This window comes from Salvia miltiorrhiza, chromosome 4 (genome assembly GCF_028751815.1).
Source record: "Salvia miltiorrhiza cultivar Shanhuang (shh) chromosome 4, IMPLAD_Smil_shh, whole genome shotgun sequence".
NCBI classification, from domain to species: domain Eukaryota; kingdom Viridiplantae; phylum Streptophyta; class Magnoliopsida; order Lamiales; family Lamiaceae; genus Salvia; species Salvia miltiorrhiza.
Window position 1 is genome coordinate 23,138,033 of NC_080390.1, and position 20,259 is coordinate 23,158,291.

The window sequence follows — 20,259 nt, forward strand, 5'->3', positions numbered from 1 at the left end:
TTTTAGAACTTGTGCTGTGAGTTCAGTCTTTTTGTTGTCTAGAACTGCTGTATGGTTTTGGCATCATCAAAAAGGGGAAAATTGTTGGGAACCTTGTGGAATATCCTAATCCTTATTTTGATGATACCAAAATTCATAGGTCTTAATTGTAATAGACTAGAACTGTTTTGAACTCAAGTGTTAGAGTTCGTTTCTAGTTAGCTTGCGGTTCTGAAGACTGAAGACTGAAGGACGAAGGACTGAAGACTAAAGACTGAAGATACCAACTGAAGTATCAGTTGAAGAATCAGTTTGGAACTGATTACTTAATGCGTGCCACGTGGACTCAGCGGACTGATACTAAAGTCAAGTATCAGTTAAATATTCTTCCTCGGACTAATCTTCCAACGTTCAAAGGAAGCCACGTACTCACAAAAGTACAGCCGCATTAAATGCAGAGATCTCATGATCTTCTTATCTCTGCAGAGGTCATTCCTATTTGGTGGCTACTTTATCAGAGACGTCACATCTCCTGTCCCTCAAGAGAGCCGTTTCCACCAAACAAGGAACCTCGAAGATCGAAGCCTCAGCCCAAATTCGAATTGCTCTCCAACGGAAGAAATCTTGAGGATGTTCTACGCCAACGGATATATTCAAGAGTTCTCCTACAAATAGCGCTCGAGGATCACTTCAACCTTCACCGATTCAACGACATAAGCTGAAGCTCTGCCAAAATTGCTACTCAGCCTAAAGCTTAACCTCCCCAAAGCTTGAATCGAAGAAGAGAATTCCAAAGCCAAAATCAGTCACTGCTGATTACACACATTCTCTTAGACCTTAGGCAAACCTCTGTTTACCCAGAAGCCAAGGTCAAACTTGCTCCAAAGAACTTGTTCTTTGCAGTAAAGTTGGCACCCGTTCAAACCTCCTTTTAGATAGAAAGATTTGAGTGTTTGAGTGATTCGGAGTTCAGAAAGGTACTCTGACTCTGTGAGTCTTAACGCGGGTTGTGCTAAGCAAGAGAAATCCGACACGAGTGAAGTGTGGGTACTGAAGAAGGGTTTTCTTTAGTGGTACGGTTGTGTGCACCCGGCAAGCACACGGTTTGGTTTGCAGTGCACCTGTTAAGCACTTGCGGAGTGGATTGTTGGTCTGATCAACTGACCGTGAATGTAGGAAAGTGTTTTTCCGAACCACGTAAAAGTCTATGTGTTGTTTACAGCTTTCAGTTTTACTTTCCTACTTGTGTTGTTTCAATTGATAAACTGAATACTGAATAACTGCAAAGAGAAACCTAAGACCAACAACGTGCTCAACCGAGGCTATTGCGAAACTAAGTTTAATTTCCGCTGCGTATGATATAAGTCTGACTGATCTATCTTTTGATAGTCAGGAAGAGTGTTATCATCTCTGTTTTAGCAAACTCGACTGAAGCCCATAAGTGCATCAGTTAAGTTCCAGCAACTTAACTGATAACTCCTTACTGAAGAGCTTTCAGTATCAGTCGTCAACCCTGTTTGGTCAAAACTATTTTCAGTTAACAAGCGTCACTGTTTGCTTGTAAAGTTTTGTTTAGATCTCTATCTGGAGATCCCTCACTTTGAGAAAAAGAAAAATAGCCCATAGGTGTATCCCCCATACACCTATTCGAGACCCCCGGGACCTAACAACTGTTAAGGTGGATAATGTCATTTCTCGGAGAGGGTTTACTAACAATTTTGATTTGTTAAGGGACTGAGGTCTGGGATGGGTGGTGTGACCACTGAGGGCCTCCAAAATGTACTGTTGGATCATTTCCAACACAGAGAGTGTGTTAAACATATTGGCGTTGTGGTATGTTTGGTACAAGGCTGAATCTTGATGTTCCCGGTACATACGAATCATTCTCCGATTGGCAAGTTCCCAAGAATATTGTCAACATGGTTAGGGGTGAGTGTGGATCATCAATGTCACAAAGTTGGATGGGGGCTAGCGAGGTTAGTTTATTAGGTTTGTTAAATTAGGTTGTTCATGCTTTTGATGATCTAGTGGTTACATTTATCTTGTGGCTTGTGTTAATGTGGGTGCCGTTGCATTTTTTTCTTGAGGCTTGCATTTAAATTAGGTTTTGGTTGATGGTATAGCTTTTTGGTTTTATACCGTCGGGTAAATTGATAATACCGCCGAGGAAATTCTATTATACTGCTGCGAAAATAAAAGAATACCACGACGGTATTATTAACTAATTCGACAATATTTAAATGTCACAACTTGTATGTGTTGTTTCTATAAATTATTAAGGTATTTTGAATAATTGATGCAGATCATTGTTCCATGTGTTATCAAAGAGCATATTGTTATTGTTCGAATCTATCCCGGACTTTGGCAAGCAGAATTGTTCGATCCAAAGTATCATGGTTTGGATGAACAATCAAAGATTGATCGGAGCGATCAAATACAGCCACTAATAACTTTGTTCTCTCAAGTATTAGATTGTGCTGGATACTGGACTTCAAACGAGTTAGCTTTGACGAGGAAGAGCCATCCATTAGAAATGTTCATTCCGGGTCCACATGAGCAGTTTACCCAGAAGGACTCGTATTCATCTGGACCATTAGCATGCATGATAGTTGATCATATCATATCTGGTCAGCCGAGTATTACTTGGGGGAACACGCGCATCAACAAGTACAAGGAATTGATTGCTGCTAGCATTTTTGATATGGGCATAGTGGAGGACTAGTGCATGTATCTTTGAGACACTATTTATCATATGAACATGTTTTTTATTGTTAAGACATTTGCTACCTATGAACATGATTTGTATTGTTAAGACATTTGTTACCTTATGAACATGTTTTGTATTGTTAAGAGATTTGCTACCTTATGCAACTCTGTAGACGGTAACTCCAAAATGCTTATGTTATTTGTCTGAACATAAGAAAATGTAGCACCTCCACCACAATATAAGACATCATCCCAATATCCTCCATATCTCACAAATGTAGCAACAATTTCTATGTACACTACAATGATAAATATGCAACGGTATTAAACTATTAGGCGATGGTATTAATCAAATATTTGACGGTATTTATCAAAATTACGAAGGTATTTAACTATTATGCGAATGTATTTACAAATCATTGAAAAAAATATTTAATTACAGACTAAATTGCATGGACACTAACATGATAGATATGTGAAGGTATTAAATCAGTTAGCGACAGTATTTACAATTTCTACGATGGTATTTATATATTATACGACGGTATTAAGTTATGACTCGAAGGTATGTTTTCCACATTCAAAAAACACATAATAATAGCAACAAATCACATGTAAACTAGAACGATAAATATGAGACGGTATTAAACAATTACTTAATGGTATTTACGAAATATGTGACAGTATTTAAAATAAAAATAAAAATTACCTTTAGTTGATATATATGCGACGTAATTTCTTTTTATCCCGATTTTCCAATGAAATGGCAGCTGAGAACCCGAAAGCTTCCAAGAAGAAGAATTATAACTCAATAAATATAAGCGTATATATATTTTTTGGAGATTTTTTTTCTTCTGCTTTGAGACAACTTGTTTAAATTGTAGTATGTCGTATTTGATTCATCCTTGCAACATATAAGGAGGTCTTTTGTGTTTAATTTACCCACCCGTGAATGTACTTGGAATAACTTTATATTCACATGAGTGTACTTGGAAGAACTTTATATTCACATGAAAGTGAAAATGTCAGGCACCGGACATACTTAGCATACCGTTGGAAATAAATTTAGTACCATCGTTGAAAAATGAAAATACCGTCGTCATAATCACTATACCGTCTGAATATTTGAGAATATCGATCGGCGGTATTCTCATTTTCCCCGACGGTATTTTAAGTTTTTCCGATAATATTTTCTATTTTTCCAGCGGTATAAAGAACCTTTTGTGTGTGATATTAGATATGTGCACATAAATATTATTTTCGTATGATATTAGATAAGTGCACATAAATTATTGAAACATATAAAATGTTAGGCACAAAAAATGATAAAGCATAACAAGACGAAAGGGAGAGAATCAAAGTACAACTTAATCAATTGTTTCAACTTTCAATAATTGAAAGTATCTGACACCATACAACACGAGTGAAGTGTGCTGTGAAATATATATTAAAAAATACAAATGGTTAAAAGTTGTAGATGGTAGAAAAAGTGGTTAAAAGTTGTAGATACTTTTACAAAGTTGGGTACTTTTGCAAATCCCCCTAAAAATATATATATACTTAATTGGTGTGGACCACACCACTTTACTACCACTTTCCTACTAAAAAGTAAGTTTTCTTAATCTCCGTGCCCAAAAGAAGTGAGCCTATTGAAGTGGGACGGAGGAAGTAATATTTTTGATGTTAGGTCCCGGAAGGTCTAGAATAGGTGTATGGGGGGGAGGAATACACCTATAGGCTATTTTTCAAAACACACAGAACAAAGGTCCAGAATAAGTACTATATGGGGGGGAATACACCTATAGTATCAACTAATACTGACAGCTAACGAAAACTCAGTGAAAAAAAGGTGAAGGAATATTAAATTTAATTAATACTCGACTTGACCAAGGATCGTCTCTTGGATTATCTTAATTCACCATAAATCGATTAAATCTAGCATGCTCCTATTAATTTAAATACTACACCGAGGAGTTCAAAAATACCTGAAGAATTCCTAAGAATTTATCAATTCGCCAGTGAACAGGTAAGTCAACTTCAACGCTCCGTTTGACTCCTCAAATGAGCTTTCCGTGGCCGCCTGTTTCACCTCAATCGAAGTTCTGTAGAGGAAGTTATGGCTGTTTTTCGGAGACTGCCAGAACTTGGTTTCCTGCGAAAATCTGACTCCAGCTCAGATCTTCTGAACTGTATCCCGCTCAGTTTCCAACGTTGGATGGACAACGAACTATAAGAACTCCCAGAGAATTCGACCCCTACAGTTGGCGCCTCCTTATTGCTCTGCTCTCTAAAACCCTAATTTTTGTGTTGTGTCTTATTCATATCTGTATTTAAAGACAAAACACAGACCTATGGCCTTAATAACTGTAGTAAGCGACTCATACTAGGCCAGTCCAGGGATCAGATACAAGGAATAAAGATGGGCCTCAAATGAATTAATTCTTATGATCAACCTAGATCACAATTAATTCATAAATATTAATTCATTCCACTATAGAATCAATATTAACTTACCCCTTTATTACCAATGATGAGTCGGGCTTGTATTTAGACTTATTAGACCTCCGTATTTAAAATATCCGACATCCATTAATTAATTAAAGCTCTGACAGCTTATGTTAATTAATCTCTTTGTAATCCTTAAATAGTACCACTCAACCCTTATTATTGCGTGTGAACTTAATCAACCTGCAGGATTTAACGCAATAAACCTTTTGAGCTCCTTAAGGGGATATCATTATCCTATACCGGATACGGGTACTAATACATATAACCAAATATCATATATTAACTGCTATCACCCAAGATACAGAGTACTCAAGTTAATATATAACTCTCACCCATAGTAAATCAAAGTGATACACGAATCAACATATATATTTAAAACCTTATTAGTATTAAGATCTTATTAAGTCACCGAGATCTTGATCCTTTACATATGTCAGATAGAAGAATACATCTCACTGTGATCCTATCAATACGTTACGACGTACCAGTATAGACAAGTAGCCAAGACAAACTACTTCCATCTATACTGCAGCCTAAACCAACAACTCACCCTAGAGTCATCTCGGCTGTGATCAATTTTATATCTCATAAGGTTATTCCAATTATATGGTCTTCTGTGATCTACAACACACCATATAATCTACTTATATAGAGACAAATGACATACATATGCAATCATGAACACAATTAGATATGAGATTAAATAGTGAACTTAGGAAACATTGTATACAAGCATAAAACGTTCTTGCTTTCAGTAAACAAATTCAACAAAAGGTTGAAGACTGATACTGAAATTAATTAAGTAAAGATATCAGTTAGGCTCAAGGCTTTAACTAATATTCGCGTAGAGCTTCAGTCTTGATTTTAAAACAGAGGAGTGTTATGAATCTTACTGATTATCCGAAGATTTATCAGTTAGACTAATAACACTGGCAGCAGAAAACTTATCTTTTGAAATAGCCTTTGATTATCACATTGTCAGATTATAGTTCCACTTTGCAGTTAATCAATTTCAGTTAAAGAGACGTTTGTGCACAGATAAGAAAGTAAAACTGAAAGCGATAAACGACAAAGGATTTTTACGTGGTTCGGAACAAGTTTCTACGTCCACGATCAGTTTATCACACTGACAAACACTCTGGGCTAGTGCTTATGGGTGCACAGCAAAACTTACAACTGAAAATCAGATTTTCAGTACCAACACACTGGGTTGGATTTCTCGCTTACTCTTAGCACGCTAAGACACAACAATGCCTTTTCAACGGATGGCTAAGATCTCTTGGAGTCAGAACACTGGTCTGAACTCCGCTCTACTCAAACACTATTTTCGCTCAGTTGAAAGAAGGTTCGAAGTACCAACTAGATCACAGAGAACAGGCTCTCTGTAATCGAAACTTAGGCTTTGGATATACAATGTATTTGCCTAAGGATCTAAGAGAATGTATGAAATCAGTAATCTGATTTTGGGCTTTGGGTATTCTCTTCTTCGATTCAAATCTTTGAAGGGTTTGAATGGCTGAGTTGTAATTTTGGCAGCGTTTCAGCTTGTGCTTTTGAATCGGTGAAGATTGAAGTGATCCTCGAGCTCTATTTATAAGAGAGGTCTTGAATAGATCCGTTGACGGAGATGGTCTTCAAGAATTCATCCGTTGTGAGAGTAATTCGAATTTGACTGAGGCTTCAATCTTCGAGGTTCCTTGTTTGGTGAGTAACAGCGTCTCAGGTACAGGAGGTAAGGTGCCTCTGAAAAGTAATCACCAAAAAGGAATGCTCTGCAGAGAAAAGACGATCCTCAATATCTTTGCATTTAATGCGGTTGTACTTGAAAGTGCGTGGCTTCCTTTTAACTCTGGAGATTCAGTCCGAGGAAGAATGTCAACTGATACTTGACTTTAGTATCAGTCCGCAAAATCTACGTAGCCAGCATTGATGAATCAGTCATAACTGATTCTTCAGTGAGAAACTCGTTCAGTCAAAACATCAGTATTTGACTTAACCTTTTATTGCAACTTCAGTTGAGTTCTTCAGTCTTCAGTCTTCAGTCTTCAGAACACTAGACAAACTAGAAACTGAACTCCAACAGTTGAGTTCGGAAAGTTATAGTCTATTACAAAGAAAACCTAAGAATTTTGGTATCATCAAAACTAAGGTTAGGATATTTCATTAAGTTCCCAACATTTGAAATATTATATTTCTTCATAATAATGTTTATTTGTAATCATAAGAACTTTTACTTTTTGTTATTTGCTCAAGTAATTATTTTTGTAAGTAAAAGTAATTATTGATGTGAAGAAAAATAATGTTATTTTCAATCGCTAGTACTTTTATTCTTAACTATTTGGTCAAATAATTATTATCGTAATAAAAAATAGTTATTGTTACAATGAAATGTAATGTTTCTAAATTATTACATTTGTTCATGATAATTGTTATCTTAATAGATGAGAATTTGTACTTTTAGTTATTTGATCAAATAATTATTATTGTAAAAAAAAGTAATTATTGATATGCTTATAAACATAAGTATACATGCGTGCTAACAAAATGAAAACATCAGCCGCTTGTCTATCCGCGAGGTCATGATTAAAATATATAATACTTTATATTAAATTGTTGGGTCCCGGAGGGTCACTAAACTAGCGTAGGGGGGGGGGAAGGAGAATACACCAGTAGGCTATTTTAAAAACTAAATGAAACTTCTTTCGATGACTGAAGTAAGTAGTGTTGACGTGATCAGTGAAAATCAAGATCAATTGAAAGAAGGCGTAGACTGATACTGATATTGTTTCAGTGGATAACTTCAGTATGAAGAACAAGACGACAAACTAATATAGTTCAGTTAAGGCTTCAGTCTAATCGGTTGTAAAGCAGAGTAAGTGTTATAAATCTTACTGACTACCCAAAGGTTTGTCAGTTAGACTAATAACACTTGGTGAGCGGAAACGATTATAAGGAAATAGCCTTTCGTGAATCAGATTGTCAATTTTAAGGTTTCTCTTTTCAAGTTAACAGTTTCAGTATATAAGCTTTGTGCACATATAGAATATGAAATACTGAAAGCAGTAAATGACACAGAGATTTTTAACGTGGTTCGGAAAATCCTTTCCTACATCCACGGTCAGTTGGTCACACTGACAATCGATTACGCTTGTGCTTATGGGTGCACAACAAACCTATCAACTGAAATAACTGTTTCAGTACCAACACACTAGGTTCGATTTCTCGTCTCTTTTCTCAATCTCACAGATACACTAAGACTTGACTCGTCTTGCTTGCGGGGGCTGAGAACTCTTCAAGTTTAGACAACCGTCTAAAACTCTATCACTCAAATACTCTTTTTGCTCGGTTGAAAAGGGGTTTGAAAATCTTCCAACTAAGATTACCGAGAACAGACTCTCGAGTAATCAAGGGCTAGGCTAAGGATGTAATAATATGATTGCCTAGACACTTCTAAGTGAGTGTTTGTAAATCAGGTGAACTGATTTTTACAACAGGGTTTACTTTCTTCTTCGATTCAAGTTTGATTGCTAAGTAAGTGACTAACTTGTTATTTTGGCAGAGTTTCAGCGTAAATATTTGAATCGGTGAGGTTGAAGGTTGTTCCTTGAGCTCTATTTATAGACGGAGGATGAAGAATAGATCCGTTGGAGGAGGTCCTTCTTCAAATACTGCCGTTGACACTTGATTTGATCTGTGCTCAGGATCTTCGTCCTCTATCTCCCTTTTCGCCGAAATGGGTAAGGTCTTTAGGCATGGGGAGATGGTGTTACAGTGTAAAGTAACACGGATGAAGTAGCTCTGCTCGGTGAAGGACGATTTGCCATATCCCAGCATTTAATGCACTGTCCTTTGCATTTAATGAGGCGCATACCAGAAGATATCATTTGTCTTTATTCGTCTAAGTGATATGTACTTTAATGCATCTTCAGTCCGTCTTTTTGTAGCTTCAGTCCGTTGTATTCTTTTGATCCTTAAACAAGTCTTCAGAGAATATTTCAACTAAAGATTGCTTGTACATTCTAGTACTAGTCCTTCATTTATTGTTGCAATAACTTCAGGTGAGCTTCAGTTGGTCAGTACTTCAGTCCAAGTTCTTCAGTCAGATCTTCATCAGTCTTCAGTTTTCAAGTTTTGCCGCTTCAGTCTAACTAGAAAAAGAACTCTAACGCTTGAGTTCGAAAAGAGTCTAGTCTAGAAAATAAAATCTAAGGGTTTTGGGATCATCAAAACAAGGTTAGGATATTTCTTCTATTTTTCAACATAAATTAAGTTAAATATTTATATTAACATAAGTATACATAAAGTAAATATTCCAACTAGGGTTCATGATTTAGTATTCAGGGTTTATGGTTTAGAAAATATAAGTAGTACTCCCTCCGTCCCAAACGAAATGTCTTGTTTTCCTTTTTGGGCTGTCCCAAAAGAAATGTCCTGTTTCCTTTTTTGGCAATACACACTCTCTCTATACTTAATATTTAAATAATTTCCACCAACTCACTTTATCTACTTTATACACATTTCTTAATCTCCGCGCCGAAAAGAAATGAGACATTTCGTTTGGGACGGAGGGAGTACTTTATATTGAATGAAAGTAAATACTTATATTAACATAAGTATACATTTGTGCTAACAAGTATATATTTTATATTTATTAAAAGTAACTATTGTTTTAATAAAAAGTAATTATGCATATGAAGAAATGTAATATTTCAAAATTATTATTTTTTTCATGAAAATTGTTATGTTTACTCACGAAAATTTGTAATGTTAATTATTTGGTTAAGTAATTATAGTGGTAAGAAAAAATAATCGTTGTTATGAATAAAGGTAATATTAAAAAAAAAGAAATAGATGAAAAAAATAAAAATAAAAAGTTTTAAAAAGTGTTGAAAATAAAAAATTAAACAGAAAAATAGAAAAAATAAAAGAGCTAAAAAAAAGCAAAACCGAAAAAGACAAAAAAATGAAACAAAAAAAAGCAAAAAAAACATTGTAAAAAATCAGAAAAGAAAAAAAAAACATGGAAGAAATTCAAAAAGAAAAAAAAAGAAAGAAAAAAGAAAAAATGGAAAAAAAAAGATGGAAGATGTGGGATTTAAACCCATTATCTAACGCATAAAGAGGTATTTAAGACGGAAACAAATAACATTGCACCACAACTTCTATTGTGATTTTAATTGTCAAAATTATTATATAATACTCCCTCCGTCCCATTAGACTTGGCACTTTTGAGTTGGGCACGGAGATTAAGAATAAAGGGTTAAGAGTGTAAAGTAGGTAGGGTCCACGTATTTTATGTGAGTAGAGAAAGTAGGGATCACATACTATTTTAGGAAAGTGTCAATTCTAGTGGGACAAACAAAAAAGGCAAGTGTGCCAAGTCTAGTGGGACGGAGGGAGTATGTTTTACAGCAAATTGTAACCGCATAGGATGCAGTTGACCGCATCCAAGACTAACTCTTTTTAAAGCAAATACTAATATTGAATAATACTAACATTTTGATATTTTTACTCCCTCTGTCCATGATAAGTGTGGTTTTTTTGCCATTTTCATCCGTCCACAATAAGTGTGGTATTTCCATTTTAAGACATATACCTTTATACTTTTACCTCATACACACATAATATTTACAAAAGCAATCTCACATATCATTTATTAATTAACTAATAATTTAATTTTGATGTGACCATTTCTCTACTTTATATACATGTCTCACTATTTTCTTAAAATACGTGCCCTTCCATCCACACCACACTTAGTGGACGGAGGGAGTATAATTTAAAATTTAAAAAATAAATAACTATATGGACTCATGCATAGCACGGGACTAGTTGGTACTTGGAATTGAAAGTTATCCCTATCCAAAATAGCTTGATGGGCCTCTTAAAAAAAAAGAGCTTGATGGGCCAGAAAATGGGCCCAACATCAGATGGAAACATCGGTTCGGTAGTTGGACTGAAAATTGTGATACGTCACGCCAGCTGGTGCGGCGCACGTTAGACCCAAGCCCTGCCTGGAACCTTTTCTTTCGTTGCGCTGTGCATCAAAGCTTTCTTTTTTTGAGGGTACCTCTGATTCTGAATCAAAGTTGGTTACATTTATTTCACACACACTACCAAAAGCATCGTATGCTGCACAAACCCGATCTCATCACACAAAATACACATATATTATATATATATGTATTTGCTAAATCCATGTATACGTACATCTAGAAAATACGACTACGTGTAGAGAGAGAGAGAGAGGGGAGATGACGGAGGAGGGATCGGAGAGGGAGAACAGGGGGTTAACGTCGATGGATTCGATGGAGTCGCGCTGGGTGTATCAGGATGAGGAGAGCTCGGAGATCGACAACGACGGTGACGATCGAAACAGCGGCGGCTTGGAATCGCCGCAGCGGGATTCCGACGACGAGGATAATGCGGAGCAGAGGTTGATTCGCACGGGCCCCAGGATTGATTCATTTGATGTCGAAGCGCTCGAAGTTCCCGGCGCTCACAGAAATGAATTTGAGGTGCCTTTAATTACTTGGATTGATTTAGGCAGATATGTGTCTTCTAATTACGTTGCATTTCCACGTTAGGCGCATTTGAGGTTTTTTTGTTGCTCCGTTGTTTAGTTTAATTTTAGAGTACTTTATGAGATAAGAAGAATAATTACCCGAAAATAAGCTCATATTCAGAGTACACCATGTTCTATGAGGTTTTTCTTACGGTCAGTGAGTGTGGGTAAAGACGACGACGGTAAATTGTTGGAGGAAATAGAATAAATAATCCAATTAGCATGGAAATAAGAGCACTTTTATGAGCAGTTTTCTCTTTGATCAGTGCTGAAATAGGAAGGTAACAGAGTGTCATTTATGTTTCTAGAGTGTGCCTTCTTTAAATCTGATCCAGAGCTCACTTTTACTGGTAAACTATTTAGGTCATTATGCCTTAGGTTATACTTATGAAAGTCCTATCTCATAGCAGCTTTTATACTCATACAACCGGCTGTTAAAGTAAGTTTCACTGTCTAGCATATTAATTATTCGACCCGAGTTTTGATGCAATTAAATGAAAGAAAGACTGTTTATGTTGTGTCTTGATTTTGAAAATATAGTCCCAGGATGCCACTTTAGGCAGGAGAATAGCACTTGCATTTCAGACACTTGGTGTGGTTTTTGGTGACGTGGGGACTAGTCCTTTATATACCTTCAGCGTGATGTTCAGCAAGGCACCTGTAAACGGGGATGAAGATGTTCTTGGAGCATTGTCTCTAGTTTTGTACACGTTAATTCTGGTTTCACTGATCAAGTATGTGCTCATTGTTCTTTGGGCAAATGATGATGGTGAAGGTATCCCACCTTTGATCTTTATCTATACTCTTGTTACTATTTTAACCATAACATGCACACATCTGTTCATTTTCTAGATGTGCTAAGACTTCTAGTTTTACAATTCTTGTAGGTGGCACATTTGCTCTCTACTCATTGATATGCCGGCATGCCAAAGTCAGTCTTCTTCCAAACCAGTTGCCTTCAGATGCTCGAATATCAAGCTTCAGGCTTAAAGTGCCGTCAGCAGAATTGGAGAGGTCCTTGAAAATAAAGGAGAGACTTGAAGCTTCTCATACATTGAAAAAGCTTCTTCTTATATTGGTTCTTGCTGGTACTTCTATGGTGATAGCTGATGGTGTTGTTACACCTGCTATGTCAGGTGCTTTTTAGTGGATTCATTTTGATATATTTTTTTCCTAGAGGCTTTTATTCTTGATTGCCCAATGAAGATGAAAGAGTTTTATGTAGTTATGAACTATTTCATAAATGTTTCTGCAGTTATATCTGCTGTTGGTGGCTTAAAAGTTGGGATCTCTGGGTTTGAGCAAGGTAATTCATCCTTTTCTACTTATTTGAATCGACACAGGTCAGCCACACTCATGTAGTTTATGTTCTGTTTTCAGCCTCTCAAGTCCTATAATTGGATTCTTTCCATTGAATTTTGGGAAGCATGAGTTAAGAAACACTAAGTTCTTAAACTGTTGTTATGTTGTTAATTTTATGTGCGGAAATAGCTTCTCCTTTCCACCATGATTTCAGTTCATTAAGTACCCATTTTACTATATATGTCAGAGTCGTGGTATTAATCGTCTTTAATTTACACCTACATAATAAACCAAACAGTAAGTGAAATGAACCTAGTATGGTTAACTTGTTGACTTATTGTGGTTTACATAATTACATCTGATGACCCCTTTCTGAAAGAAGCAGGGAAGAGGATGGAATGCTGATTCAGTGAAATTTGTGAATCTCCTAGTGTATAGGCTAGGTGTCTAATTCTTTCTATAATATATAATGCTGTATGAAGTTTTTTGTGAGATCTGGGCTGTCAGCTGATGAAAACTGTGTGACCATCTGTTTGTATCTTTTACATACCTTCCGTAATTTGACAGTGGTATGACATTGAAAAGGTGAATTGCTAGTGATTCTGTAGATAGCTGATCCTAGAGTTGTAGAGCACATCAACCTGAAAAAGGCTGGACTATTGCTTCTTTCTCTTTTGTGTATTTTCAACTGTTTGTTCTGACTGTGAGATACATATTGTACTTAGTGTATAAGTACAATAATGGGTTGGCAGCCTCTCAAATTGTACTTACTGATCATCTGAACTTACAATTACATATGGGTGTTGGAACCTCATGTGCAAACATAATCAGTTTGACTGTCAATTAGTGCACATCTGATCCATATTACATTGCATGACCTAGCTTAGTGTCTGTTGTTTAAAATGTATTGATAATTCTGTCGTATAATTGTTATTTCAGTTTGATCCATGTAGCATAGTCAATAACTGAAGGTATTTATTTGTCTGAAGTGCAGAGCACGTCGTGATGATCTCGGTTGCATTTCTTATAATTTTGTTCAGTGTACAGAGGTATGGAACAAGTAAAGTTGGGATTGTAGTGGGTCCTGCCTTGTTTATATGGTTTTGTTCTCTTGGAAGCATTGGCATATACAACCTTGTCAAATACGACAGTAAGGTTCTGCGGGCTTTCAATCCAATACATATCTATTATTTCTTCAAGCGCAATTCAACGAAGGCTTGGTATTCTCTAGGGGGGTGTATTCTTTGTGCAACAGGTAGAATCTGATGTACAGTTTTTTTTTTTTTTAATTATTATTATTATTATTATTATTAAATCTTGAAACATCTTTATTAATTATTAATTCAACTTTCTCTATTTCTAAGTATACTTTTATTCTGGCTTGCTTTGCATTTTTGTTGAAGTTTGAAGTTCTATTTGGGATGGCGATTTCCATGATAAATCAAGTTTTGCATGTTTACTCCCTATTTGTAAATAAAGCATCCCTTTTGGTTTGCGGTGTATATAGTGATGTAAATACCATCAGGAGTTGTTACATAACCCATCAGAGATTTACAAATTGATAGGCCTTGAATTGGCCATTCTCACAACTTAATCGATTAGAGCTTGTCTTTCTTACTTTCCAATAAATTTTCAGGCTTTAATTCTTCAAAATTATATAGTCTAAGAGTATCAGTGAACTGGGTATTGTAATTATTTTCTAAACCTTTTAATTTCTGAACCCGAAAATCAGCTGCCAGCTTATGCGGAACTCTATGATGCCTTAAATTAGTGCATGTTATATTAAAACTTATTTAATTTCTACAAGACTGGTATCATATTTTCTGATTAATTCCTGATAATCAGTTATGTGACCCAGGTTCTGAGGCAATGTTTGCAGATCTTTGCTATTTCTCTGTAAGATCAGTGCAGGTAAGTAGTGACAGTTTGCCAAATTGTTTCATGGTTTAACATAAACTTTAATAACTTGCTGTTTAGAAACATATTGTGTTCTTACAAAAGACTTAAACTATTTGTGACAGCTTACGTTTGTGTTCCTTGTATTACCTTGCCTTCTATTGGGTTACTTGGGTCAAGCTGCATATCTTATGGAGAATCATGCTGATACTACACAGGCCTTCTTCTCTTCTGTTCCAAGTAAATACAATTTTTTCCTTTTCATTATGTTGATGTGTGATAGGTAGGTAAAATCAATAAAGGATAATAACACATCACAATTTGGTTAGGTTTCTAGGTTCCAGACTCTATATTTTTCATATTGTGTATTGATAATACTTTCATATTTAGATAGATCCACAAGTTAAATAGTGCAGCAAGTAGTACATTGATAGGCATCTCATTCTGGTTGGATTTTCCCAGCTCAACTGCATATAGGGTTTTCACCTTCCTAGGTTACAGCTTTTATGTCTTTATAGCAATACATTGATAGACATCAAGACTGATTATGCTTTTTGAGTTGGACAGTATTTTTATGTTTTTGTCAGCAAATAATAGGTGAGATCCCTTTGATCTGATACAGGTGGAGCTTATTGGCCTGTATTTCTCATAGCTAATGTAGCTGCACTGATTGCTAGTAGGGCCATGACAACAGCAACTTTCTCTTGTATCAAACAATCCACAGCACTCGGGTGTTTTCCTCGTCTTAAGATTATTCATACCTCGAGGAAATTCATGGGCCAAATTTACATTCCAGTCATGAATTGGTTTCTACTCGCTCTAACGCTGGTGTTAGTCTGCAATATCTCAAGTATATATGAGATTGGAAATGCATATGGTAAGTCTCTTTTCACTTTATTGAAGTTCGCCTCCCAGTGCAACTGATCTGTTCTAGCTTTTTTCACATTTGCATATTCTGTGATGATACTCCTTTTTGTCTGTTTGCATGTGCAAACTAACCAAGGTTCTGGACAATTTGATTACAATTTTGAATCTGAATGTGGTGATATCTTGAGTAGTAAGTTGATGAGAAGAGAGAATATGAAGTATCAAAAGCTTATAACATTTTCTTGACCAATTAATTGCAACTATTTCAATGGGACAATCTGATTTAGGCTTTTCCAAAGAACTGTGTGCTTGATTGTTTGTGTTTTGCTCTTAGATAAAATAATTTCAAGATGTAATATCCAAAGATAGGTCTTAGGGTGTGTTTGCTTTGAGGTATAAGGAAGGGATAAGCCTCATTTACCACCCTATATCTCGTTTTCTTTGACGTAATAAAAAAACCAGGCAAGCTGTGTAAAATTCCGGGCAACACCTTTTCCCTTGGGCAAGGTAGAATTTTATACCACCTTTTAAAGAGTGCGATAAATATATTATCATTCAAAACAAACAAGATATATAAAAAATGTGGTCCCCACTTAAGTGATAAATTTATACCTTATTATATTATCCCTCTATTTAGAGGGATAAAAGCAAGCACACCCTTATTGTTCATTAGTTGCTAAATTATATAGCAATAATTAGCCAAACTTCAAATTTAACCTAAACTTGAGGCAAAACAACCTGCCCAGGCATTATGTTGGATTTGGAAACTGGAGGTCTAAGCTTGCAACCTATTACATTGTCGAGGATACTTCTCTAAATCTCCCATCCCTATCCTCTATATCTCCTGTCTCTGCTTCATGTTGGTTGTGTATCTAAAATCAAAGGCTCAAAGCTATTCTATAGCATAGAAGCTTCGTACTAATTGCGTTACCATGTGAAACCTAGTAACTCATACCTATTTTTTCTTCTAATCTCAATACCCTATAGACCAGTTGGATTACTGTATCTGGCAACTAATTTTCTGAATAATGATTAAAATACAGTACAAAATGAAATGAATAATGTAATGTAAATATAAGTGCGAGTAACATCTAAGTAGCATGACATGAATGATCTATAATTGCCAGGGGTAGGTCGAGGTGAGATGCGGGTGTTACAAGTGAAGGTGGCCTAAGCCCAGTCTCTGGCATCAAGGTTGAGAGGTGGCGCACTTGGGAGCAAGAGAGAGAGAGAGTGATCATTGAGTGCAAGACTAGCGAGGCGCTGAAAATTTATCATTTACATCAAACAAGAAAGATGGCATGAAAATTGGAATGAAATATGGAATTAGGCAATTCTTGGAATGGGAATTATAAAATGTATAACGACTATATAGGAAACTAGTAAAATGTCAGCGAATTGGTGGAACGTGTTGGCTTCATCAGGTGCTCTTTATCACGAATTAGAAGGGAGAGTTTGCAGTTTGAGCTCAAACTTGAGTATCTTGGAGAGCTTAAAGTTCCATCTCTTAAATAGTTTATGCCCAAGCTCGTCACAGTAATAGGTTATCATTCTCAAGGCAGCTTGACCTCGTGGGCAATGAAAAAATTAAATACAAAAACTAAGCTAATGAAGGGGTTCCACTTGGTAATATATCTTTTTCTCTTCTTGGTTGGCCTTTTAATTATTAAGATGGATAACGCGAGGTGTTAGCATTGGTTAGCAAAAAAAGGGAAAGAAAGAGGATACAAGAATAGGCTAATGAACAAGAATAGATAGGTGTGACTTGGTCTAACTTACCAGTCTTACCTCACACGAAAGTAACTGGTAATTGTGCCTTCAGATTAGTTTTTGTTCCAGTTTTTGCTGATTTTACTTTATATTAAATAAAATAAATCGTTACCTATAACTATAGACATCTACTGATCTAAGAGTTAAGCCCAAGAGAAAAGTTGCCAGTTGATTGGATCTTTTGTACTTTGTAGATAAAAAGGTTCTGTATTGAGAACACTTCAGAAGCTTATCTGAATCTAGTTCCTGTTTTGTGGCTTTGATAAACTGAAGGAATATCTGATCTGGAATATGAATTTGACCTATATCAGTTTGATTGTAATTGAAACAGCTAAGGCACAGTTTGATTAATCTGGTTGTCTTATATAAACAGTTTTCTGAGATAAAAGTACATAGTCCTCATTTTGATTTGTCCCTTTGTTGCAGGCATTGCTGAACTCGGCGTTATGATGATGACTACAATCTTAGTAACCCTTGTGATGCTTCTCATCTGGCAGATAAATATTTTCATTGTACTGAGTTTTGTTATCATTTTCTTGGGATTGGAGCTGACTTTCTTTTCTTCAGTTTTGTGGAGTGTGACGGATGGAAGTTGGATTATACTGGTCTTTGCCATAGTCATATTCCTCATTATGTATATTTGGAACTATGGTAGCAAGCTAAAATATGAAACAGAGGTGAAGCAGAAGATGTCAATGGATGTGCTTCGGGAACTAGGTCCCGACCTTGGAACTGTTAGGGCTCCTGGAATTGGCTTGATTTATAATGAGCTGGCGAAGGGGGTTCCAGCTATATTTGGGCATTTCCTGACAACACTACCTGCTGTGCATTCAATGATCATATTTGTGTGTATAAAGTATGTTCCTGTATCTGTTGTCCCTCAAAGTGAAAGGTTTCTGTTTAGGCGAGTCTGCCCCAAAAGCTACCACATATTTCGATGTGTTGCCAGGTAACTAAGCTGCAATTTTTTAGCTGCATACGTGCTGTTATTTGTTGTATATCTTTCCAGTCAAACTTGCATGTTGTGAATCATCCCCGGCAGGGACTAAAATATGTTCTTGCAAATTAATTTTCCTGGAGTGGCTTCTGTGATTTGTGTTTATGCTTCTACAAATTCTTGATTGTGCACATGCATCGATAAGGCTGCATCAAATTGTTGAGTTGTACTCCCTCCGTCCGCCAAAAGTATGTCACTTTGGCTGGGCAGGGGTTTTAATAAAATGGTTGGTGATTATACAGTGTAGAAAGGGTCTCAGCATTGTATGAAATGAGTTGTTGAAATTGAATAAGGGGTTGTATTTTTGTAAATAAGGGGTATTTGTAAGGATAAATAATAATGAAAAGATGTGGGACCATGTTCCGAAAACGAAAGTGGCATACTTTACACTAACGCCAAAAATGGCAAAAATTACATACTTTTGGCGGACGAAGGGAGTAATTTGATAGTGTGTTGTTGGACTTTATGATGGATTTTTTATTATTCACCTGAAGATGTTCTCTCTGTTAACTTTTAACGCATCTAGGATATGACCAGTCTAGACTTGTACTGTTTGTATAACTTTGATTTAGAGCTTACAGATTTCCATTGAAGGCCTTGCTAGGCTATATTACTTTTTTTGAAACTGTTTAAAGAAGAATTTATTATATGCTCTAGTCCTCACTCTTCTGGTAACAGATATGGATACAAGGACGTTCGAAAAGAAAACCACCAGACCTTCGAGCAGTTGCTGATTGAGTCTCTCGAGAAGTTCATTCGGCGGGAAGCTCAGGAGAGATCTCTAGAGAGTGATGATGATGACTCTGATGCTGAAGCAGAGTCTTTCTCGAGAATTCTAATAGCTCCGAATGGGAGTGTATATTCCCTTGGTGTCCCTCTCCTGGAGGAGTTCAAGGATACGAGCAAGTTTATCTCAGAAGGAAGCACGGTCAAGGAACAGCAGCAGGCACAAACAGAAGAGATCACCATTGATGCTGAGCAGAGTCTCGAGAAGGAGCTGTCCTTCTTACGCAAGGCAAAGGAGTCTGGTGTAGTATACCTTCTAGGTCATGGAGACATTCGAGCAAGGAAGGATTCTTGGTTCATAAAGAAGCTCGTCATTAATTATTTTTACGCGTTCTTGAGAAAGAATAGTAGGAGGGGGACTGCGAATTTGAGCGTTCCGCACTCGCATCTGATACAGGTAGGCATGACTTACATGGTGTGATTTTGCAGTTCAAAACTAGATTCGTAACCGCCTAATATCTGGGAGTTTTTGTATAGCGTCTGCTGATTTTCACTTCTATCTTTCCAGATTTTTTAGTCTTTTGTGCTTCTTCTCTTTTGATATCACAACAGGTGGTTGCAAATATTGTAATCAACACTAGTCGATTTTAATGTGATTTTTGACCTTGTAATTTTTGGGCAAGTTTACACATAACGACGTGATACATGATTAAATTTCATGTGATAGGATTAATTTTCTAGTTTGTGATGGCACTAATTGCCCCTAGTCCTTACAATTTGTACATGGATATTAAAAAACAAATACTCCCTCCGTCCCACGAATCTTGATGCATATTCATTTTTGAGCGGTCCTACGAATCTTGATGTATTATTAAATATAGTAACAATTAGCTAAAAAATAAGGGTTCTTAATTATACTTATCATTTTTCTACTTTATTACCT

At 36.2% G+C, this 20,259-nt stretch overlaps 1 protein-coding gene across 1 annotated transcript; it reads left to right on the top strand.

Annotated features, from left to right (window-relative positions):
- Positions 1–11,187: 11,187 nt before the first annotated feature.
- Positions 11,188–20,035, top strand: LOC131019458 (potassium transporter 7). Its single transcript, XM_057948009.1, has 10 exons — positions 11,188–11,711; positions 12,299–12,533; positions 12,646–12,894; positions 13,014–13,064; positions 14,055–14,315; positions 14,919–14,971; positions 15,082–15,196; positions 15,579–15,833; positions 18,020–18,542; positions 19,269–20,035. Exons 1-10 carry the CDS (start codon positions 11,448–11,450, stop codon positions 19,795–19,797), a joined length of 2,535 nt encoding a protein of 844 aa, XP_057803992.1. The 5' UTR covers positions 11,188–11,447; the 3' UTR covers positions 19,798–20,035.
- The last annotated feature ends 224 nt before the right edge of the window (positions 20,036–20,259 follow it).